The sequence below is a fragment of the Delphinapterus leucas genome, chromosome 2 (genome assembly GCF_059928025.1).
Source record: "Delphinapterus leucas isolate spDelLeu-1000000601 "Yukka" chromosome 2, BTC_Dleu_Yukka2, whole genome shotgun sequence".
NCBI classification, from domain to species: domain Eukaryota; kingdom Metazoa; phylum Chordata; class Mammalia; order Artiodactyla; family Monodontidae; genus Delphinapterus; species Delphinapterus leucas.
This window is the reverse complement of record NC_143130.1, coordinates 68,956,744-68,981,078: the sequence shown is the minus strand read 5'-3', so window position 1 is coordinate 68,981,078 and position 24,335 is coordinate 68,956,744. Positions and strand designations below refer to the sequence as shown.

Here is a 24,335-nt window from a genome sequence, read left to right as displayed (position 1 = left end):
CCCAAACCCAGTAAACGGGCGTTTCGGTTTTCCTTCTTTCCCCCCCAATTCCCCTCCAGCCCTTGTACATGCACGCATACAACTTTTTCACAGCTGGCCTCCTGCCTGGTGCAGTTTTGCACTCAACAGAGCATCATCGGCGCTCTCCCATGGTGCAACGGTCTTCACGATTAGCTTTTAAAATGGGTGCACTCTTGCTTACCAGCGCTCTAGAGCTGCACACGTAGGTTCCTTCATTTCCTGCTGTTAGAAGGCTGAAACTTTGTTCAAAGAGCGTTTTCATTCTTTGAGGATTATTCCCTTAGGATGCATCCTCAGGCATGGGGTTGCGGGGTTAAAGGGGATGGATATTCGTGTGGCTCTTGAAAGAGAGCTGAGTCCAGGTTTTGCCCAGAGCTTGCAGAGAGCTGGTGCCTGGGGGCTGAGAGAGAGCCGGGGGTCAGGGAGGGGGAATCTCTGGGTTCACTGGGGGCAGTCAACACTTTGGGGGGTGGCAATCCTTATAGGCCGTTAGCCATGCAGGAGAGGCAGCAGCCTCAGGCTGAGAGCAGAAGCCAGAGGCTGCCCAGAGGAGCTCCCGTCTTCCCACCCCTTCTGGAGTGCTTGACTGCCCTCCAGCTCTGCAGCATCCAGCCCCAGTGCCCCGCAGGCTCAGGGGGCTGGGAGAGGGAGAAACACAGGGAAGTGGTGAGCAATGAGCGGCCCAGAAATCAGGCAAGAAGTGCAAATGCCATCACTGCTAGGAAAATCCACCGCCATCGCTGGGCGCTGGAGCCGTCGGGGTGGGCGCCCCCTGCCCCCTCACACATTTATTTGTATTTATATTTGCTGCGTGCTGGGCCAACCCAGGGCACCTTGGGGCAGGACGATGACGCAGACGTGGCCTTGGCTTGCTGGTCACTCCAGAGTCAGGCAGCCGAGGGAGTTGCCCTACCTGGGGCTCTCCACCCCGGCTGCATATCAGAATCACCTGGGGAGCTTTACAGAAGACCTCGGCCCACCGCCAGAGATTCCCACTGAACAAAAACAGCACACCTGGGACTCCCCTGAAAAGGTGAGTCTGCCTCCTAACCTCCAGTCCCTGTGACTGTGACTTTATTTGGAAAAGGGGTCTTTGCAGACGTAATTAAGGATCCCGAAGTGAGATCATCCTGAATGCAATGACTGGTGTCCTTACACAAAGGGGAGAGGACACAGTGACAGAGGAGAAGGCCACGGGAAGACGGAAGCAGAGACTGGAGTGATGCTGCCACAACCCAGGAACTCCCGCAGCCACCAGAAGCTGGAAGGGACGTGGACACACCCTCCTGTGGAAGCTTCGGAGGGAGTGTACTTCTGCTGACACCTATCTTTGGGGCTTCCAGCCTCCCGGGCTGTGGGAGATTAAGCTTCTGTTGTTTGTGGTAATTTGTTACGGCAGCCCTAGGAAACTACTACCAGCACTGCCCACTTGTGTGAACACAGTGGCTGAAAGGAATGCTCTTCGAGAAGTTCCCATCAACCACATGCTCTCCCTGAGTGGCCATTTCTGCCTCTGTGAAAGGAAGCGAATGCTTCCAGCCCTGATGAGATGATGCCCAGGAAAGGGCCTTGTCAGCAGGGCAGCTCCGACAGTGTGCGGGAGGTGCCGTGCCAGATCCGCCACTGCTGGATGAATCCTAGCACCTTTCCCGGCCTCAGTTTTCTCAAAGTGGAGCTGTAAGCCCTGACCTGATGATGCCATCACAGGCAAGATAAGAGTGGGAGGGGCTCTGATGGCTTAAGTTAGGGTTGGGTGCAAGGGAGCCGAGAACGCGCAAGGGACCCATGTTCTGCTATTAAGAGGGGTGAGAGTCTCTTTGGCACTGTTCTGCCTTCAGACAGCCTTTTGAACGAGGAGGACAGTCTGGGCCCACCCAGGAGGAGCTGGCCGGGCCCCTGAGGAGTAGGTGCCTGGTTGGGAAAATAACTTCCTATACCTGCACCCTAAAAGCGCAGGTGCCAGGGAGAGGCAGAGGGAGAGATGGGAGACTCCAAGTCATATGGATGCGCAGGGCTAATCTCCCAAAAAGGATTATATGAGTTACGTTTTATAAGGTGTCTGGGGCTTCCCTGGTGGTGCAATGGTTAAGAATCCGCCTGCCAATGCAGGGGACACGGGTTCGAGCCCTGGTCTGGGAAGATCCCACATGCCGCGGAGCAACTAAGCCATGCGCCACAACTACTGAGCCTGCAATCCAGAGCCCACGAGCCACAACTACTGAGCTCACACACCACAGCTACCGAAGCCCGGGCGCCTAGAGCCCATGCTCCGCAACAAGAGAAGCCACCGCAATGAGAAGCCTGCGCACCACAGCGAAGAGTAGCCCCCACTCACCGCAACTAGAGAAAGCCCGCGCGCACCAACGAAGACCCAACGCAGCCAAAACTAATTAAAAAGAAAGAAAGAAAGAAACCCACTGACCATTTCCCTTTATGTTGGGAGACTCATCTTCCCTCTTTTGCTTCCCAAGCCACACACCCGGAGGCCTGCAGGGGGCTGGAGTCTGGTGGGGCACTGCATCTCTGTTCACCTTCCTGGTGTCTGTGTATGGCTGGGATGTGGGGGTACCTGTACCTGCTGCAGCGCCTACAGGGTGGGGATGAGCCAGCTCTATAGGCTTCAAGCAGCTCATGCCCCATTCTGTCTCCGAAGCCCCTCGCTGCCATGGGCATCAAAAGAAAGCACACACCCTTTGCCTTCCCCCTTCAAAGGCCTTCATAGCTCATAGCTCATCTAGTCCCCCAGTACCCTTGGGAAGGCAGAGCAAGCATTAACGAGGGACCTGCCTGAGGCCACTCTGAATTCAGCATAAGCTGGGACTGGGATCCACGCTCCCTTGTCAAGCTCTGGTTTGCACAGGATGACTGCCTCCCTGTCGGTACAGCCACATCACTTGCCCTTCAAGAACTTAAGTCTGAGAGGACAAGCTAGTCCAGACTGAGAGGCACACACACAACCCCTTTACAAGATATGTAGCCACGGGAAAACCTAATGAGCCGGATGCTCACTAGCGTGATTGAGGATCCACAGAAAGGACCTTAGCGATCACCAGCTGCAGCCCACTCACTGCAAATGGGGAAACTGAGGCTCAGAAAGGGACAGAGATGTGCTGCAGGTTACAGAGCTAAAGGGAGGCTAGAGCCCAGGTCTCTGGACTCCAGGTCCAGTACTCCTGCCACTGCCTGCACACCTAGCAAACAAGGCGAGGCAGGGAGAAGGAGCTCAGATAGCCTGGGGCCACAGGTGGGGTGCACCTCCACTTCAGTCTGGGAGTTTTATCCAAAGAGTGGACTTTCCTGAGTTCCTCTGGGAGGGGGAGGGGGGAAGGCAGGAAGTAGCTGCAACCTGTTCCTTCAGCACATGGGAGTAGCCACGGAGTCTGAGTGGCGGGGGTCAGGGGGTGATGTTTTTTCTTTGCCCTCTGTGTGCCTTTGACTCTTATCACCGTGTCCTCTGAGTGGCAGAGGTCCAGGCCCAGCACCTTCCAGACCTGGGGAAAGGGTGAGGGTGGCAAAGCACCCCCCTGCTGGGGCACTCCCGAGACAGCTGGGTGGAACTGATGACAGGGGCCCAGAGCAGCCAGGAGCCTCTCCCACGGGGGAGAGTTCATGGTCGGGTGGGGCTGCGGGCACCCAGTTGTTTTTTTCCCTGTGCTCCACCCCATGCATTCTTCCGAAGAGCAGGCTCAGTGGCCCTGCCCTCCAGGAGGCCTCGGGGCTCCCAGGTCTCTGCCCCTGAAAGTGGGGGTGGGCATGAAGGGCGTGGAAGGTGCAGGGGAGAGGGGGCCTATGGACACCCCCGGCTCCACCTGGGCGCCGGGCTTGCCTCGCACCGCAGGTTGGCGAGTGAGGCGGCGACCCTTTGGAGGTCACGGAGCCCGGCGTGGCTGGCACACTGTTAGGTGCAGGCCCCACGATGGGACCTGTGCCCTGCCTCGGCTCCTCCCCCGCCCGCCCCTCCCGGCCCCGCCCCGCGCGGGAGGGGTGGGCGGGGCCCGCGGGGAAGCGCGCCGACCTCCCAGCCAGGTGCAGCGCGGGCTGTCCCGTGGCGGACGCGGCCGGGAGGAGAGTTCGGGTCTCCTCCTGCCTGTGCTGCGTCCCTGCGCCTTCTCAGCCGGATGCCCGAGACACTCAGAACCCAGGTAACCGAGGGCGGGACACCCCCGCGGCACGCGTTCTCCCGCCTCCCTGTCCATGCGCACCCCGCCTCGGCGGCCGCCCCCCAGGCTCCCCGGAGCCCGCCGGCCGCTCCCCGGGCGGCTCTTGGAAAGTTTGCGCCCGGAATGCCGTGCACCGGACGGCGGCGAAATGCAGCCACTTTTGCCTTCGCGCCCTCCGCCCGGGAGCCGATGCGGTGGGGTGGCCCCGGTGCACGGGGTCTCCGCTGAGATCGGTTGGAAGTTTGCCTTCTCGCTTTTCCCATCCCTCACTCTTCTGAGCGTTTGCGTCCCTCCCCCGTGTCCCTCAGTTCCTTTAAAAATATGTATATATCCTTAGATGGGGACGGCAGAGTTGGCGATTTCTTAAGGGATGTTTACGTTTGTGCTTCCCGCCTCCTCCGGCCAACATGTACGATAGGAGACTGTACTGAGCCAGACAGGGTGCGGGTGAGGGGGCGGCCCTCTGCCGGGCGTGGGGTGGGGGCCGGGCGCCGTCTGGGCCCTGCTGAAGTGGGTGCCCAGCCACGGGGAGTTCTGGGCTTTTGTCTTGTCTCCCGCAGGTCACAGCCCAGCGGGGTATCCTTGGCTCCCCCAGCACTCCTCGAGATGAGCACTAGGGAGAGAGGGTAGGCAGAGGCAGGGATCTAGAGCGACCTCTATAACCCTTGACGATTTGAACAGAATGGGCTTCCTCTTGCCTTGGCTGCGAGGAGGGCTCAGCTGTGTGTGGGAAAGGGGATGAAAGATGGTCCTAACCACGCAGAAGCAGAGAGGACAGGTGGGGGAGGTCAGAGCATCAGAGAAGAGCTAACAGCACTCACGTGGACACTTCCTTGATTTCATCCACACCCCCTCCCTAATTAACCGGTGAGGTAGTAGGTCTTAATCCATTGTCAGATGAGCAAAAAAGGAGGCTCCAAGAGGTTAAGTAACTTGCTGGAGAAAAGTGGTGGACCTGGACCACAAACCACAGTCAGATGGTTGGTTCTTAATTTTTCTGGGCCCCTGATCAGCAGGGGTTCATTTCTTCTCCCCCTCCCTTGAGTTTCTTCCCCTGAAAGGGGTAGGCCCAGAGAGTGCACCTCCAAGAAGAAATAAAATCTGGTCAGGAAGCTCCTCCAAGAGAGGGCCGACTCCTTGCTAAGCTAGGAGGTCTGCAGGAGGCGAGGACCTGTTTTGTTCACGGCTGTAACCATAGTACCTGGCACTCTCGGAAGGTGCCCCACAAGAATGGAATGAATTAACCTGAAACAGCAGAGCCTCTTTTCCAGCTGATGGATCTTTGCCCTTGGTGAACAGAAAGGGCATTCGGAAAAGTCAGACCAGAAATGTGCCCAATGCCATCACTGCGGGTCCTTGAAATCCTTACCCCACTTGGTTCTTTTAAGCCAGTGAGCACATCCATAATCCCATGTGCCTTTCCAGACAGCCAGGCTTTCACCTTACCCCCAATCTACTTCTTGTCAGGCTAGGAGAAGCAGCAGGAAGTGGGTTCCATGCCCAACTTAGCCCTGCTCTAGGTTGAAGGCAGAGGACCCTTGGCCCGTCTATACCAAAGTCTTACCCATCTCTCCAAGAAATCTTATTTGGAAACTCCAATCTTCATTGCCTCTTCCCTGATCCTTCCATGGGGCAACCATGGATTCAGGTTGGATCCACGGATTCAGGGAAGAGGACTTGCTTTTCTGAGCCTCAATTGCCTCATCTGTAAAATGGGGACAATAGAATCTGCATGGCTTTACATGAGAGTGTGTGGTCCAAAGCGCTCTGCAAGCTGCAAAGCAGACTGTGAGAGACGATTTTTCTTTCCTCACAGGTTTGTTAGCCTGACCTCCCCAGGTGGGCTGTAAATTCCTTCTGGGAAGGGATCACACATCTTGGTATCCCTCTGAGAGCTCTCCTCATTGTGAGCACACAGTAGGTTCACAGGAATGGAAGAGGAATTGCTAAAATTGGTGAAAAATCCACCCCTGCCCCCATGTAAGGAGAGGGGATACTCTACAATACAGGGGAGGGTATAGGAGGGATGGGAGGGGTCTGAGATCCAAGACCAGGAACGAATGGGAAGGCAGGGCGTAGCGGACTTTCCATGGCAGTGCCCTGAAGACTTTTGAGGCTGTGCCAGGAACCTTATAACCTTGGACTCCTTAGCAGATGTGGTATCTGCTTTGGCCCGAGGACAGGCCAGGACACCCAGAGCTGACCAGTTCTGCTCCTTGGGGGAGACCACTGAGAACGTAGCTGGGACTCAAGCCCCTGCACATCCCCACTCCCATCCCCCCCCCCCCACACCACCTGTTCCTCCCCAGGGGTTTGTGCACACGTAGGGCCCACCCAGCTTCCTACTGCCTGTTCCTGGCTCTTAACAAGAACCCAGTGGAGTAAGACCTTTAGACACAGAATATCTCAGCTGGAATAAGCCTTAGAGGTCATATCTCTACACCCCTTCCCTGCTTTACTTTCCATAGCGCATATCACCATCTAACATCCTGTATATTAAGAATATTGAAGAATCTTGTTTCTTGGCTGTCTTCCTTGTTAGAGTATCAGCTCCATGAGGGCAGGGCTTTCGGTCTGTTTTATTCTGCTCTATTCCCAGGAGTCAGAGCAGTGCCTGGTGTGCAGTGGGTGCTTAGTTAATATGCGTTGAGTAAATGAATACATCCAGGCCACGCTTCCTCACTGTACGGTTGGGGAGACTGAGGCCCAGAGACAGGAGTGACCTCTTGAAGACAGAGCTGGAGCTTTTCTTGATTGGACTTGAGTTAATTCTAAGCTGGGTCTCTGTCCCCTGCACCAGGTTGCTAGGGGTGCTTAGGAGCTGCCTTGGAAAGAACCTTCAGACCAGGTGCCTCCAGTTACTCAGAGGGGCAGCTCCTAGCTGAACAGATCGCCATCCACATAGAGTGATTTGAGATAGCAAAGGGGGGAGCGCTCCCGGTTAGACCCCCATCCCCAAAAGAAACCTCCTAATGCTGCTTTCCAGAGGTGGGTGGTGCCTCCATTAGTGGTGAAAACAGTGCCGTCTCCAGGCAGCCTTTTCAGATTCCCCAGGGCACTGGACGACCCAGGCGGACAAGCCAAGTCCCTGGCAGCCCTGGGGAAAGAGGTGGAGCTTCAGATCTGCTGGGTCAAGGATAACAAACCAGTCTGAGAAGACGCAACCAGATGTGTGGGCCAGGAAGAGCGAGGACATTATTCTGCCCAAGGCGTGGGAGAAGGTGGGGGGCTCTTAGGCCTCACTTAGGAATCTGATGAGTGGTTTTCTGGAGGCCCCAAGAACTTGAAATTCTGAGGCACTGTGTCAGGACAAGCAGGATGGAGAAGCTTGCGTGTGTGTATGGGCGGGGGGATAGGGTAGAAGCTGGAACTATCTATGGGATAGAAAATATGGGAGACACATCCACAAACACCAAGCAACTTCAGTCTCCCTCCCCACCCCATCATTCTGCTGGCCAGTGTTGTTTCTGTAAAGGACTTTTGTCTGTGTTCTAAGGGAGAACTCTAGGCCGTGTGGAATTGATTGGAGGAAAAGATACCTATGGCAAGAAGACCTCCCAAAGAGGTTATTGCAGGAACAAAGACAGGAGATGGGGTCCCTGGAGGTGTATTTCCTCCTGACACTCACTGGGAATGTAGACCCTTCCTAACTGCTTGGAGGAGCAGGGGTACATTTTTTTTTTAATTTATGTATGTATGTATGGCTGCGTTGGGTCTTCGTCGCTGCGCGCGGGCTTTCTCTAGTTGCGCCGAGCGGGGGCTACCCTTTGTTGCCGTGTGCAGACTTCTCATTGTGGTGGCTTGTCTTTGTTGTGGAGCACGGGCTCTAGAGCGCAGGCTCAGTAGTTGTGGCGCACGGGCTTCGTCGCTCCGCGGCATGTGGGATCTTCCCAGACCAGGGTTCAAACCCGTGTCCCCTGCATTGGCAGGCGGATTCTCAACCACTGCGCCACCAGGGAAGTCCCCTGAGTTACATTTTTAATAATAGTAATAAGCATGCAATAAATGCTAGTCGGATGCCGGGCACTGCTCTAGGCACTTTACTTGTACTAGGTAGTCCTTACCACAGCCATGAGGTTGAAACCGTATCGTCTCCATTTCACAGATGAGGAAACTGAGCTTCAGAAAGGTGGCGTAACTTTGCCCAAAATGACACTTGCAGGGAAAGGGGCACCAGAATTAGTTGGGCTCCAGACCCTGCAGCCTTAGCCTCCATGCTGTGCTACCTCAGTCAGCCAAGTAGGCCACACAGACAGGACAAAGAGCCTGGAGGCCAGGGTGGTCGACACACACGTGGAGACAGGGGAAGCAGCTCCTGTGCAGGCCCCCACATTACATCCATAGGGAACTTTGGCGTTTTCCCTGCTATTGACCCCCAAATCTTCTCCCATTGGTATTGTGGTTTGCCAGATTAAGAGCTGAAATTGATGTTGGAAGAGAGACTCCAGAAGTTGGGCTTTGAAGGATGTGTAGGAGTTTTTACCAGCGTGTTGGGAAAACTGGGGAGGAAGGGAGGCAGGGCAGGTGGAGGGAACAATGATAATGCTTTGCCTGAAGAAATGAGTCCATAATAGTGACTCGTCCTGGGCTTCCCTGGTGGCGCAGTGGTTAAGAATCCACCTGCCAATGCAGGGGACATGGGTTCTATCTCTGGTCCGGGAAGATCCCACATGCCGCGGAGCAACCCAGCCTGTGCGCCACAACTACTGAGCCTGAGCTCTAGGGCCTGCGAGCCACAACTACTGAGCCTGCGTGCCACATCTGTTGAAGCCTGCGTGCCTAGAGCCCGTGCTCCGCAACAAGAGAAGCCGCCACAATGAGAAGCCCGCGCACCACAACGAGGAGTGACCCCCACTCGCCACAACTAGAGAAAGCCCGCACGCAGCAACGAAGACCCAACACAGCCAAAAAAAAAAAAAAAAAGTGACTCGTCCTGTGTCTGAGGCCACTGTAGCTCCCCTCCCCCCATTCTTGTCCCCCAGCCACTCCTTATAGGCTCCCTTCCTGTGAAGAGGGGAGACCCTGACATGAGACATAGCTTATGCATTCCTGTCCCTTGCCTCCTTTATTACCACCGTCACTACAAGTCTGGTGGCTTTCAGCGACAGTAGATGGAAAAGTACGCCTGTTGTGACATGACGTGAATCAGTCCTTCATAAATGATGGGGTTGCATTGTCAGTGCTAATGCCTGGACCTGTGCCCTAGTGTCTGGTCCACGGTGGGAGACATAGTGTTGGCTCCTGAGGGAAAAGGACAAGGGTGACTCTAGGTGTTATTCTGAAGTTGTGCAGGATGGCAGCGAGGAGCCAACAGGTGTGAGAGATACAGTCTTTTTGGCAGCTAGGGAAAAAGACAGTGTTCCCCCAAAGCAGTGATCCTAGGTGTGATTTCTGCCCATGCTCTGTCCTCTCACCCAGGGTTTATCTTACAGAGTTGTCCTTTCTTCCGTCCTTGACACCAGGCTAGGACCACCCCCAGAGAGCTCTGTGGGGAACTTGCGTGATGAATTTTGCCTAAGCCTCAAATGGGCATCTTGCCGGGATACACTGTAGCCCCTTAAGACATTCTTCCTCTTTGATTATGTGGGAGCCCTGTGGTCAGGATGACTTTGGTGGGATGCATTTGGAGCCGGCCAGAGGCACAGAGCCCAACCATCACGGGTGTCTAGATCCCAGGGGCCTGAATTCGGCTACTCAGCCAGCTTGCCACTGGTCTTTGAGTCGGTCACTGGAGTCTGGGGAACCGAAGACCTGGTGTGGCAGGTGGGGAGCCCTGGATTCTAATTTTTTTTAATATATATACTTTTTTTTTTTTTTTTTGTCGGCGCTGCGTGGCATTCGGGATCTTAGTTCCCCCACCAGGGATTGAACACCGGCCCCCTGCAGCAGAAGCTCAGAGTCTTAACCACTGGACCGCCAGGGAAGTCCCCCTGGATTCTAATTCTGACACGATCTAACTCACAGTATGACTTTGGCCCTGTCCCCTCCTGGGCCCCAGTTTTCTCATCTGTAGAAGAGACAGCTTGGCTGAGATCGGGACCAGATGCCTCTTTGCTGCAGGGCTGCCCTGTGTTTTGTAGGACGTTCGGCGGCAGCCCTGGCCTCTACCCACTAGATGCCAGTAACACCACCTCTCACTTCTCTCCTGGCAAACAGCAGTGTCTCCAGACGTTGCCAAACGACCGCGGTGGGCAGAATCGTCTCTGGTTGAGAACCACGGGGTTAGATGACCTCTGAAGACCCTCCCACTGATTACCCCCAGGACCAGGAAGACACTTTTCTCTTTCAGCCCCTGTTTTGGAGATGCTGACTGTGTGAGAACCAAGGAGCCTGTGCATGGGGTCTCCAAGGGCTTACAGGGTAGGATGTGAGCTATGAGAACAGGAAAGGCTCTGGGCCTACTGGGCCTCTTGCTGAGAGCCAAGGCCAAGGTCTCTTTGCCTCCCAGGCCTTGGGTTACATAAGAAGGTAGGGGGCGGGGGAAGCAGGCCTGTGGTTGGCCCAGGCGCTAAGGTCAGCAGCCTTCCAGCCAGTGACTAATCATCTCTACATGCCCTAAGGACTTAGCTGCTCCGTGGTCCCCTCTCCCACTGCCCTGGGAGGGGACACAGGAAGTGAATCAGCCCACCCACGGTGCAGAGGAAGGGGAAGGTGGAGCACAGCAGTGTTAGACCCAAGGGCCACACACCCTTACCCCAACCCATCCCTGGTTTTATTTTGTTTATTCCTCCCAAGTTAGTTGTTTATTAACCCGCCCGCCCGTGGAAGCCCCTTCTGACCTTGTTGCTTAATGGAAGGGTGAAGATTTATCTTCTCCAGGAATGGGAGGAGTTTGTCAATGAATCTTGGAAGTAAATCACTGTTCTGAGGACAACAGGCTCAGAAATTTGGGGTAGTGTTAACCCAAAATGATTGGTTTGGGTTATTCTTTTTTATTTTTGCGGTACACGGGCCTCTCACTGCTGTGGCCTCTCCTGTTGCGGAGCACAGGCTCTGGACGCGCAGGCTCAGCGGCCATGGCTCACGGGCCCAGCCGCTCCGCGGCATGTGGGATCCTCCCGGACCGGGGAACGAACCCGTGTCCCCTGCATCGGCAGGCAGACTCTCAACCACTGCACCACCGGGGAAGCCCAACATGTGAGTTTTTGTGCCTGGCTTCTTTCACGTAGCATGATGTTTAAAGGTTTATCGGTGTTGTGGTATACATCAGAATTTCCTTACTTTTGAAGGCTGAATAATATTCCAGTTGTGGATTTATCCATCCATCTGTCGATGGACAAGGGTTGCTTCCACCTTTTGGCTGTTGTCAGTATTGCTGCTATGAACATGGCTGTACAAATGTCTGTTTGGGTCCCTGCTTTCAGTTCTTTGGGGTGTATTCCCAGAAGTGGAATTGCTGGATCATATGGAAATTCCGTGTTTCATTTTTTGAGGAACCACCATACCGTTGAGGAATAGGTGTTGGAACTAGATCTGAAGGATGAACATGAGCTCTCCAGGCCTCTAGGTAGAGGAAGAGGGAGGAAAGGGGGAGGGGGAGGAGGGAGGGCAGGGGAGGAGAGAGCCTGGACTGCGGCAGGAGACAAGTGGCACAGTGGTGGTGCTTGGGGCTGGAGATGGGGCCCTGGTCGGGTAGAGTGCGAAGGGTCTTGGACCAGGCGAGGAACTCGGGCTCCACGCTGTAGGCAGAGAGAAGCACTGAAGGGGGTTTTAATCAGGAAGTGATACAGGCCTATTATCATCTTAGATGGACAGAGCTGGGAGTGATGTCACAGATGGTCTGGGAGGGAAAGAGGCTTAAGGCAAGAACCAAGTGGGAGAAAACTGGGTAACGCTGGAGCCTCGTGGTTGGGGCGGGTGGAGGGAGCAGGTCTGGAGGGTGGGTGCGCTGCACAGGGTGCCCAGGTTTGCGCTTTGGTGCTGGGTGAGTGGTGGTGAGGCTGCCGATAAGCTCATAGGAGGAGCAGCCAGTTTGACAAGATGATGAGGGCATATCCATTGGCTTGAAGGGGCCATGGAGCCACCTGGGTAGAGGCAGGATTTGAGGGCTGCGCAAAGCTGGGCAGAGCTAGGTGCTGTAGAATAGGCGGAGAAGCTGGTCCGGGGCAGGGAAAGGACCGCCATCGGATGGCACAGAAGACCCAGAGGAGTTGGAGGCCAGGACACAGGGAGGCCTCTGCTCAGTACCGCTCAGTCCCTGCCCTGCGTACTTCATATCGATCCGCACATTTTCACTGCCAGGCTCGAGGCTCTGAGCTTGAGGCTGGGCACAGGAGGTGGAGATACAGAGATAAACCCAAGCCAGTGACTAATTCATTTATTCATCCCATAAAGCTTAGAAAATGGAACTTGGCCAATACCTTTGCACAGTTAAATATTGACACAATTGGGACAGGTGCTATGCAGGAGAAATGGAGCATGTTATGAAAGTGTGTCAGAGGACATGCTTAATCTAGGGCAGGGTTTCTCACATCGGCACTCTTGCCATTCTGCATCAGGTAACTCTTTGTCGTGGGGTCTGTCCTGTTTAGTAGCTTCCCTGGTCTCCACCCACGCGATGCCAGTAAGTAGCCACACACAACTCACCCCCAGTTGTGATCAACAAAAATGTCTCTAGACATTGCCAAATGTCCCCTGGGAGGCAAAATCACCCTCAGTTGAGAGCCATTGGCCTAGGGGCCAGGAGAGACTTCTTTTTTGAGAATGATGGTAATCTGAGTTCTAGAAGTTAGATAAGAATCAAGATAAAGCAGGGGTGGGGAGTGGAGGGGAATATTCGGGGCACAGGTAACCGTGTGCAGGGGACCTGAGGTGGGAAGGAGTGAGGAGGCTGGGGGAGCCGATGAGGAAGGCTTCCATTAGGTGGGCAGTGGTGGGGGCAGGGAAGAGCGGATGGATTCAGGGATACTCAGGAGGGAACACAGGCAAGGGAGCCTCCTGGGTGTGGAGGATGAAAGTGGCTGGAAGCTGGCAAGTTACATTTTGGGCCTGTTGGGTGAGCGATACCTGGGAGTCCTCCAGGTGGGGCCCTGCGCTCAAAAGAGAGGTCTGGCTGGAGATGCACATTTGGGAGTGACGTGTGTAAATGATGAGCTTAGCCTTGGGTAGACCAGATGGCCCAGGGGGAGTGTGTGGACCAAGCAGAGAGGAGGGCCTAGAAGTGAGTTCCAGGGGTGCCAGCGTTCAGAGACAGAGCGTTGGGAGATGTCCCAGAGAGGGAGCAGGGAACCCGGGGAGCCCGATGCTGGAGGAGCCCGAGGATGCTGAAGGATGGGGGCTGGCCCATGGTGAAGTCTCTGGAGCCTTCAGGTAAGAAGAGAACTGGGAAGTGGCCGCTGGATTTAGAGCCCGGTGGCTGCCATGGGGGAGGTCAGCCTGGGGTCGCTGAGGAAGGGGAAGGAGGGGAGGGAGGGGGCTAGTAGGCAGCTTTTCCAAACCTGTGTCAGCAGAAGGTGAGGAGAGAGCATGGAAATCAGAAGGGAAGTGCGTTAGGGAGGGTTTTGTTTTATTTGTTTAATCTTGCTTGTTTTGCCCCCACCCTCCCTTTTTTTTCCTTAGAAAATAAAAGTACATGGTTCAGAATTCAAAAATTGTGAAGATTTCGCTGTGAAAAAGTCTCCACCCCCATCTCCCTTGGCCTCCCAGTGCCCTCCCCTCCTCAGAGGCAACTTTACCAGTTTCTTAACATATTCTTCCAGAGATATTTCACGCACAGATCAGTAAATGCATATGTGGTCTTTCCCTCCACGTGGTAGCAACACTATATGTATTCTTCTACCCCTGATTTGGTCTTTTTCCACTTAGCTCTCTTTTTTTTAAAAAATTTATTTATTTTATTTATTATTTACTTTTGGCTGCGTTGGGTCTTCGTTGCGGTGCGCGAGCTTCTCATTGCGGTGGCTTCTCTTATTGCACAGCATGGACTCTAGGTGCACGGGCTTCAGTAGTTGCAGCACGAGGGCTCAGTAGTTGTGGCTCACGGGCTCTAGAGCGCAGGCTCAGCAGTTGTGGTGCATGGGCTTAGTTGCTCTGCGGCATATGTGGGATCTTCCCGGACCAGGGCTCGAACCCGTGTCCCCTGCGTGGGCAGGCGGATTCTCAACCACTGCGCCACCAGGGAAGCCCCCACTTGGCTCTCTTGAGAAGCTTCCAGATCAGTACATGGAGAGCTTCTTCATTCTCCTTTACAGCTATATGATGTTCCATGATATGGATGGCACGTAATTTATTTAACAAATCCCCTGTTTGGGGACATCACAGTGTCTCACTGAATCTCCTTGTGCTTCAATCATTTTGCAGTGTTGGTGGGTGCATGTGGGGAAATGTCTCAAAAATGGAATTGGTGAGTCGGATGGTATGTATTTTGAAAGATATCAGCAGGTTGCTCTCCATAGAATTTATAAGAATGTACACTCCTACCGGTAGTGTGCAAGGACGCTCATTTTTCTACACCCTCCGAAATAGAGTGTTACCAACTTACTGATGTTTGCCAATCTGGAAGACAAAGATAGTTTTTTTGTTTTATTTATTTATTTATGGCTGCGTTGGGTCTTCGTTGCTGCACGCAGGCTTTCTTTAGTTGCGGCGAGTGGGGGCTACTCTTGATTGCAGTGCACGGGCTTCTCATTGCAGTGGCTTCTCTTGTTGCGGAGCATGGGCTCTAGGCGCATGGGCTTCAGTAGTTGTGGCATGTGGGCTCAGTAGTTGTGGCTCGCGGGCTCTAGAGCGCAGGCTCAGTAGTTGCGGTGCACAGACCTAGTTGCTCCGCGGCATGTGGGATCTTCCCCGACCAGGAATCGAACCCGTGTCCCTTGCATCGGCAGGCGGATTCTTAACCACTGTGCCACCCAGGGCAGTCCCAAAGGTAGTTTCTTGGTGTAGTTTTAATTTGCATTTTTCTTGCTCTGAGTAAGGTTGAACATGTTTTCATAGATGTAAGAGCCATGTGTATTTCCATTTCTATGAACTGTCTATTCATATGTTTTGTCCATTTTCTATGAGGTTGTTGGCCCTTTTCTCATTGAATTAGAGGTGCTCTTTGTGTATTAGGGGAAACTAGTCTTTTGTTGGGAATGTGATTTACAAGCATTTTCCCCCCCCCAGTTAATCAAGGAAGTTTTTTGTTTTGTTTTGTTTTTTTGCTGTTGCTGCTATGTCTTCAGAATTATGAACGCTGATGGGAGAGATTTGCTGGGGTGTGGGGGTCCCTAGCTCAGGGGTCCCTGAGGAAGCATTGGAGTGGGTTCCAGATTGAGACCAGGATGGGAAACACCTCTGCTGTGTAACAGGCAGAAGGGCAGGTGGGAGGCCGGTGCCGGTGCCAGGGGGTTGGTGGCAGCGAGTTTCGAGAGCAAGGGCAGATATGTGGGTTCGTCCAGGCATGGGATTGTGTTAACAAGTTATCAGAAAGTTAGAGGGGAGGAGGACTACTGTATTAGCGAGAGAGTGATCAGATTAATGAACGCTGACACCAGAGCAAGAGCAGGGGAAGTGAGTGGATGAGTGTTCTGTGTTTTCTTAGATAGGGTACTTGTCTGTTTGGCATGCAGTAATCACCAGGCCAGGCTAACGGCCAACGTGGTTACATTTCCCCTGAGATCAGACCCCATACTCTGAATCCCCTGCTTATCTCACTCTGTCACAAGCCAATATTTCCCCTGCCCTAAACCAATCCAGTGCCAGGTACCAGGCAACTAGGGACAGCCCCGATGCCTCAGAGGCCACTGGAACTGTTCAAACCAGCCAATCCCAAGCTGCCTTGCCATGCTTTTCCCATTGGAAACCCCAACAGAGGCTCTGGCCTTAGGCCTTCCCCTTGCTCCTGCTTCTGCCTCTTGACCAAAGCCTAGTGCTTTCCTTGTGGTCCTGTGTGCTGTGCTGTGTCCCCTTCTCTTGGGAAATGTAAGTAATACGTTCTTCTTTCAACGTCATTAGCCTCTCCGTGTGCCATTCAGACACCTCCGTAAATTAAAATCCTATGGGTACAGTTAAGACAAGAGAGACACTTGGACGGGACAGAGTGTGAGGGCGAGTAAACTGCAGGTCCCAGTGGGGCTCCAGAGCTGTCACCCTGTGAGTGGTTAAATAAGCAGGCTCTCAGGGTGGACTTCCTGGAGGAGGTGGCTGGAGATGAGGAGAGGCCTCGTGGTGGGAAGGGCAGGAGCACAGACTGGGAGGCACAGGGAACTGTGGGGGGGGGCCAGGGGGGCGGGCGGCCGGGGTGATCAGAATTGGGAGGCTGGAGGAAAATATACATAGAGGAGGCAAATCTGACAGTGTACGGGGAAGGAGGGAGCCGTGGGGTCAAAGATGCAGGCTGGGTCCTGTGGATGCTTCTTGAAGACAGTGTTTAAATCCCCAGTGTTAACTCCCTTTGTGAGTTCGGGGTGGGGCTGTGGAGCTGCACATGATGAAGGACCTGGAAATGACACGGGTCTAACCCAGCTCTGGCTTTTTTTTTTTTTTTTTTTTTTTTTTTGCGGTACGCGGGCCTCTCACTGCTGTGGCCTCTCCCGTTGCGGAGCACAGGCTCCGGATGCTCAGGCTCAGCGGCCATGGCTCACGGGCCCAGCCGCTCCGCGGCATGTGGGATCTTCCCGGACCGGGGCACGAACCCGTGTCCCCTGCATCGGCGGGCGGACTCTCAACCACTGCGCCACCAGGGAAGCCCCCAGCTCTGGCTTTTTGATGTCACATTAACGAAACCCTATCCCTGGATGAGCTCAGCTATCTGCCTTCACTCCCGCAGCTTGCCCCCTCCCCACCACCCCGTCTGCCTATGCCACCGCAGAGGTGTTCCCCTCCTTTCTCAAGTATCCCCACCATTTGGTGCTTTCTGCTCCCCCCCACCCATGAAAGCTCCCTCCTCCCTCCGGGAGCCTTACTCCTCCAGGATCAGATGCTCATCCCTGGCAGCTGGTTCTTCCAGTGGCATTGGATTTGAGAGAAGAATTCTTGAAGATCAAAAAGTCTTCAAAACATGGATAATAGAGCAGTAATGGTAGAATGGTTGGTATTGGAGCTGGGGGCCGTGGTCCACACTGCCTCAAATCACACAGAATCTGTGTGTGTGTGTGTATGTGTGCGTGTGTGCGTGTGCTGGGGGAGGATTTGCCTATTCTAGTAATGCTGGTCTACCTCCCAGTCTTGTGTGCTCTAAGTCAATAAATCCACTGGAAATTCACAAACACATGCACGCTTGGCAATCACTCGTGCTACCTTGCGATTTTTCTTTTATTGTTACCTCCGGAGTTATTTACCTTTTTGAGAGTGGAATTTGTGGAGAAATAGCCTCACATTCAGCTAGTGTTTACCTAGTTCCCCTGAACTCTGAACTGGGCTGGGCGTTGTGGGTCTTGCAGGTTTGTTGCGTTTGTTCTGCTTCCCCGGCAAAGGCACGGTGTCCCCTTCTCCAATATGCTCTATCGCCCCAGATACCAGTGCAGAGAATGAGGGGAAACCAGCTGGGCTGTGGTTGGCAGAGATGACTTCCAGAAGGAGGAAGAGCTCAAGCAGACAGTGGGTCTCCTCGAAGGGGAAGGAGGCAGCAGGAGCCCGGTGAGGCCAGGTGAGGCCAGGTGTCCCCGGGGAGGTTGAGCATCAGGCCCCCTGGGGTGCAGGAGGACGGGTGATGGCTGCCCTGAGGGCGACAGGTGAGCCCCTGGGAAGGGATGGGGCAGGAGACGGGACAGGAGACAGGACTGGGGGGGGGGGAGGAGGAGAGCCCCTTTGCACTCTGTCAACAGTGTCGCCTCTCTGCCGGGAGGGGAGCCCTGGGGGGCTGCTGGCTGGCTGGAGTGTGACCTTGCACTTCTGTGAGGGGCAGTGAGGCTTTGAAAATGCTTCCAGCTGGGCGGTTGTTGTCCCCTCAAGCATTCTTCAGTGGCCCTCAGGGCAGGAAACAAGTGTTTCCCCAGATCAGGACCCAGTAATGCTTCTTGATGGGGTCCTTTCTTGTGATGGGTGGAGCTGGGTTGCAGCAGCTTTGAGAAGGGTGCCAGCAGTGGGGGGGGGGGGTGTCCATTTCTGAAATATGGGACGTCAGTGGTTTATTTCTTTGATGCTTTTGGTACACATCCTCTCTAGAACCTGACCGATGCTTTAAGAAAAGTTGTGATTTAAAAAAGCAATTGTGTGAAGGATGACGAAACATCTGGCTTAAGCAGGAGGCCAGTCGGGGCGGGGTGGGGCAGGGGGTGGGATTCCGGAAGAAGGGAAAGTGGCTGTTGCCCTCCTCCCTCCCCACTCCTGGTCTGGTTTAGTTTAATCTTGACCGTCCTCCCAGGGACAGTTCCTCCAAGTCCAGCAGGCGCCCAGCTGCTAGAATGTTGCTTCTACGTTATCCCTTAGCAAGACTGGGGGCTTCTGGACTTACCCTAGGATCACCTTGCTGGGTGACCCTGAGCAGGCCTCCTAACATCTCTGGGCCCCGGTTTAACACCTGGCTTCTCTTTTGGAAGCATCAGTTTTGTCCTTTAGGTACCTTTTAGGCTCTTTCTAATGATCAAGTCTTTGCTTACCACCCTTCAGATTTCCATCAGGGCCTGAGAGAACATAAGGGGAGTCTGAGGAAGTGAAGTCCAGTGGTCAGGCTCTCACGGGCAGCAGGCCAAGGAGGGAGGGGAAGGGAAAGGGATGCAGCCTCTGCCGGGGCCTCCACCCCACCGACCTGGGTGTGCTGTGAATACCCCTCCTTGTTCGAAGGCCTCAGATTTGACTTTCAAAGGGAAAACGCCTGTCCTGATAAAGTGGGCCTTGTTCCATGCAAGTCAGCTTTGTTCGGGCTCCCGCGCTCAGTTCGTGTGTCCCGCCGGTGTGAGGAGGACAGAGGCTGGGCACGGTCTCTGTGGGGCTAGATGATCCGTGCTTTGGGAGAGCCAAAGGGTTTCACACACTTGGTGGTGCCCAGCTGTGCCTTCACACTGTTCCCCTAGCGCCTCCTGGTACTGGCAGGTATCACCACCTCCGCTTTCTCACACTGGGATGTGGAAACTGAGGCACAGAAGGTCACGCAGCTCAGGCGGGGTCACCCGGGCCACCCAGGGCAGCTCAGTCAAACTTGACCAGGTCTTCTGACTCCTTGTCCAGTGCTCTCTTCCCACAAACTGTTTATGATGGACACTACACAGCTGGGTTCTCTGCCCCTTCGTTTCACCCCTCATGCTCGGATTTATCCCCCTGAAGTGCCAACTGCCACCAGTTAGCGTGGAAATGAATTCACTTTGTGCAGGAAGGAAGATCAGGGACTCGGCATGAAAAGTAAGAGGGAAAAAAAATTCCTCCGATAAATTCTGCTACTCCCCATGACACCTCTCCTCTCCCCAAAGTATCAGCATGTTCCTCAGGCCCTTCCTTAAAGGGCCAAAGAAATGAATCTCTAATGGTAAAATTTCTAGCCTCACAGTATGGAGGTGGCCCTTGACTCAAACTGCAGAGTGACCATTTTTCCACCTCCTTATGTAGATGCCAGTCCAGTCTGACATTCTTGGGCCAAGAAATAAAGGGACCTATCTCCAGGCGTGTTTCCACCTTGATGGTACTTCCTGCTTCCCAGTGCTCTGTGGGACACTATGGGGACGTGATCGGGAGAGGTGGTTTTTTTTTTTTTTTTTTTGCGGTACGCGGGCCTCTCACTGTTGGGGCCTCTCCTGTTGCGGAGCACAGGCTCCGGACGCGCAGGCTCAGCGGCCATGGCATACAGGCCCAGCCGCTCCGCGGCATGTGGGATCTTCCCAGACCGGGGCACGAACCTGTGTCCCCTGCATCGGCAGGCGGACTCTCAACCACTGCGCCACCAGGGAAGCCCGGGAGAGGTGTTTTAATCATGGAAATGATTTTTTCCTTTCTCACTTTTCATGCAGAGGCCCAGCTTTCCATGCCTGGGCAGAGTGAATCACTGTCCACAGAAACCAGTGACAGCTGGGGCTTTGCGGGGCAGGAAGGGATGGCCAGGGACGGCTGTAGCCGGAGCCTGCACCCACTGTCGCCTGCTTGCTGATCCCACGCTGCTGCCTCTGCTGGGCCGTCTCGGGTTCTGGGCTGGCCTCCGGGCACGGGTGCAAGCCAGCCTGGAGCCTCAGAGGTGGTCTGGCAGAGGCTCAGGCAAGGCAGGGTTAACTGTTTACAACTTCCCGAGCTCTGGCTGCTCCTTCTTGGGGGCTGATTTGAAGGCACCTATTATCCCCATTCTTCATGGGGTTTTGAATAATGCATTTTTCCTCAGCCCTTAAAAAAAAAAGCCTGTGCTTAATAATACTAGAGTAATGACCTTGTGTCACACTTCAGCCACTGGGGCTCTTAATCCACCGTTGCATTCAGATATTGTGAATTGTGTTGCCTCTGACATTGGTTAGCAGGAAGAATACCGTGCCGGCGAGGAGGAAGGAGGATCTGTTTTGCGGTCTACCTTGTAGCCTGCGGCAGCCCAGCAAAAGAACATCCTCTGTCATAACAATGTTGTACGGGCAGGTGACTTTCTGCACGCCTGCTGTGCACCAGGGCCTTACACATGGGCTCTTGTTAATGCTTGAGACAGACCAATGGCGTAGTCACTCTGGGGATTATAAAAGGACCCACCTGGAGGCAGATTGTGGAAACTCAGTGGGGTGTAAAATGCCCATAAGGGTCTTGGAATAGACCAAGTGCTCAGAAAGAGGGATTTCATATCAGTGCCATCATCGCCATTTACAGAGAAGGAAAGTGAGGCCTAGAGAGACCTCAGGACTCAAAGCTGGGTCCACCTGACTCCAGGGCCCAGACTCACTCATCACCGATGGGAATAATTGTATGTTACAGAGCTGCCCCCACCACCTGCCCTCGCACCCCCCCCCCATCTGAACTCCTCATTGGCTATGGGGCCACTTGTAAAGTCATGTGGGCCCTGTGTCCTTCCCCTTCCCCCTCTGGGCCCCACGTCCTTCTCTGACCCCCAATATCCTCTAGTCTCCGCTGAAGGTCTGGGCACGTGCCAGTCCCCTGCCAGGTCCATGTGACCTCCTTCCTCCTGCCAGTTCACACCTCCCTGGCTCCTTGGCTGCCCCTGACCATTTCCCCCTTGCTTGTGAGGTGTGTTCTTTGGGTAATAATTACATGAAATGGTTCACTTGCCAGTTAGATCAGTAAATAATTCCCCCCAGTCCTAGTGGGTGAAGCTCAGAGTTAATGATTGCCAGGAAAGCTTCTCAGGATGCAGATCATCTGAGGAGGTCACGCTGAGCTTGATGGCTGGGAGGAGGGGTGCACCCAGGGGCTCCTGTGCCCCCCTCCCTGCCCCCTGCTGTCCTCCCATCTCCTGTGTCTGAATTCAGCACCAGCAGGCCTCCCTGTTCGCAGCCAGCCCACTTCCCCGCGCGGGGTCTTTGCTCTAAAGCTCGTCTCCTTTCCTCTCCTCTCTGCCGGAGCAAGTACTCCCCCTCATTTGGGGTCCACTTCTAGCGGTGCCTCCCCCCAGGGGCCTTCACTGACTGTCCTGACATCCTTGCTCTGGGCCCCTTCTCTGGGCTCCTCGGGGCCATTGGGCAGGTCTTTTCTGAGTGCTCTCCACCATGTCAGGGGCTGTGCTTGGTTCCGGGGACCCAGCAGTGGGCACGGTGGGGTTGGACGTGCTCCTGGAGTACCCACACAGCTTGAGGGTGCAGCAGGGAGGCCCCGAGGACCTGGGGGCAGTGGGCAGGTGAGGGGCACTGGAGCCTGATGAAGTGGGGCTCGGGCAAGGATGAGGTGGAGCTTTCCAGGCAGACACGGAGTGAGGGCAAAGGCATCTCGAAGCCGAGGGAGCAGTGTGTACTAAGTACAAAGGCATGATCTGGTGGCTGGATGGGTGATGCTTCACCTGCGGCTGTGTGGCATTCCAGACACCTGGGAATCGCCCACGTGGGTGTGTCCAGGAGGCTGGTGGTCCCTTGGAGAAGTCTGTTTCCCTCCCTCCTGTCGCTCCCTCATGGTTTCACTACTGGACATGTCTGGTTTCTCAGAAAGAAGGGATTCTCTGTACGGGTGGCCGTGCTTTCCTATACCCTGCTCACCAGGGACCTGGGGTTGCAGCACCTGCTCACCGAGCGATGTGGATTCGAACCTAAGCTCCTTCAGTGCACAGTGGATTCTGGGCCATGAGAAGGTGACCGATCCCAGGAGCTCAGGGTAGTTGCTTCCCCCCTGGGCCATGCGCGGGAATCCCCACCGGCGCTTGATACTGGGGATGATCCCGGGGCTCCCGCACTGGGGATTCTGATTGAACAAGCACGAGGTGGACTCACTCAGTAGGTTCTGCGTTCACGGCCCCTGGGTTATTTGGATGCACGGTTGGGTTTGGGGCTACTGCTACAGTGTTTTTCCAGGCTCCTGCCTCTATCCCTAACTTCACCCTGTCCCCAGAGTCAGCACCCCAGACCCCACCTGGACAGTTTCCGGGTGGGGAGCTCAGTGCCCATAGAGCAGCCCTTCCTCGTTGGGGGACAGTGTCTCTGTGGCTTGAGCTGATGCCTGCCTCCCAGAAGCTCCCATCTGGGGGGGCGGGGGTGTCTTGGTTCTGCATGGCCTCCTCCAGGCTTCCAGGGCTGCTTCCCCAGGATGTGGGAAGGCGTTCACCCTTGCCCGGGGCCCTCCCTGGGTCTCCCTGCCTTCCTTCCTCTGTGGTCTGGGCTCCGTCTCACAGGCTGACAGCCTTGTCTCAGACTTGAAGCTTCTGATCAGATTAACAGCTTGGGAGGAGGAGGGTGGAGATAGGATCGTGCCTTCCCCAGCAGCCTGACATTTCCTGTTGGGGGGAGGGGAACGCCAACAGCCAGGGCCTGGTTCACCTTCCATCAACCTGGCAGGGACTCACCCTTTCCCAACCCTGGGGGAGGGAACTGCCTACTGCACTCACCCTGGAGGCCAACAAGCTGTGTAGCCTAGGCACCCTGGTCCTGATTCTCCAGGGCTCAGTGGAGGATCAGCTCAGCTCTCGCCTTGGCCTAGAATCTTAGCGGCCTCACCCTGGCTGTGCTGTAGAGTCACCTGGGTCCTTAGCTCCCTGATCTTCGGAGGCCTCAGTTACCTGAGTAGTGGGTCCAGGCATCAGTATGTTTTCAAACTCCCTAGGAAAACAGTACTTTATATTCTTTATCATATCACTTTTTGTAAGTGTCGAATATATTCCTGTTCATTTTTCTATGTTGTTTTGTAGCCTTAGGAAGCGTTTCAAACATATCTGAATGTATAAAATAAGAGTAAATGCCCTACATGGTGTGATGCTGCATTATATATAAAACTGTGTGCATATATTAAATTTTGTCTCTTGAAAAAAAACCCAAAAAACTCTCTGGGTAGTTTTAAGGTGCATCCAGAGTTGAGAACCACTGGGCTAGGTGCCCAGCACCCACCTGTCCAGCTCCTACAATGTGTGGAAATAGTTTCACTAGAGTAAAACAGCCAGGGCCGTCTTATTATGTATATCACCTAATACTAAAGTACATCTTTGTATTTTTTTATTGTTGTTGTTGTTGGAAGATTTTTAATCACAGTTTCAATTTCATTACTTGTGATTGGTCTGTTCATATTTTCTGTTTCTTCCTGGTTCAGTCTTGGAAGGTTATACCTTTCTAAGAATTTGTCCATTTCTTGCAGGTTGTCCATTTTATTGGCATAGAGTGGCTTGTAGTAGTCTCTTGGGATGCTTTGTATTTCTGTGGTGTCTGTTGTAACTTCTCCTTTTTCATTTCTAATTTTATTGATTTGAGTTCTCTCCCTCTTTTTCTTGATGAGTCTGGCTAGTGGTTTATCAATTTTGTTTATCTTCTCAAAGAACCAGCTTTTAGTTTCATTGATCTTTGCTATTGTTTTCTTTGTTTCTATTTCATTTATTTCTGCTCTGATCTTTATGATTTCTTTCCTTCTGCTAACTTTGGGTTTTGTTTGTTCTTTCTCTAGTTCCTTTAGGTGTAAGGTTAGATTGTTTATTTGAGATTTTTCTTGGTTCTTGAGGTAGGCTTGTATAGCTATAAACTTCCCTCTTAGAACTGCTTTTGCTGCATCCCATAGGTTTTGGATCGTCGTGTTTTCATTGTCATTTGTCTCTAGGTATTTTTTGATTTCCTCTTTGATTTCTTCAGTGATCTCTTGGTTATTTAGTAACGTATTGTTTAGCCTCCATGTGTTTGTGTTTTTTACATTTTT

At 53.9% G+C, this 24,335-nt stretch overlaps 1 protein-coding gene across 2 annotated transcripts in view; it reads left to right on the top strand.

Moving 5' to 3' along the window:
* The first annotated feature begins 4,003 nt into the window (after nucleotides 1-4,003).
* Nucleotides 4,004-24,335, top strand: part of PAQR5 (progestin and adipoQ receptor family member 5) — an 88,310-nt gene continuing 67,978 nt past the window's right edge. For both annotated transcript variants that reach the window (XM_089907063.1, XM_089907061.1), the window contains exon 1: nucleotides 4,004-4,163. In XM_089907063.1, coding sequence (XP_089763189.1) covers nucleotides 4,140-4,163 — 24 coding nt within the window. In that variant the 5' untranslated portion in view covers nucleotides 4,004-4,139. The remainder of the gene's footprint in view (nucleotides 4,164-24,335) is intronic.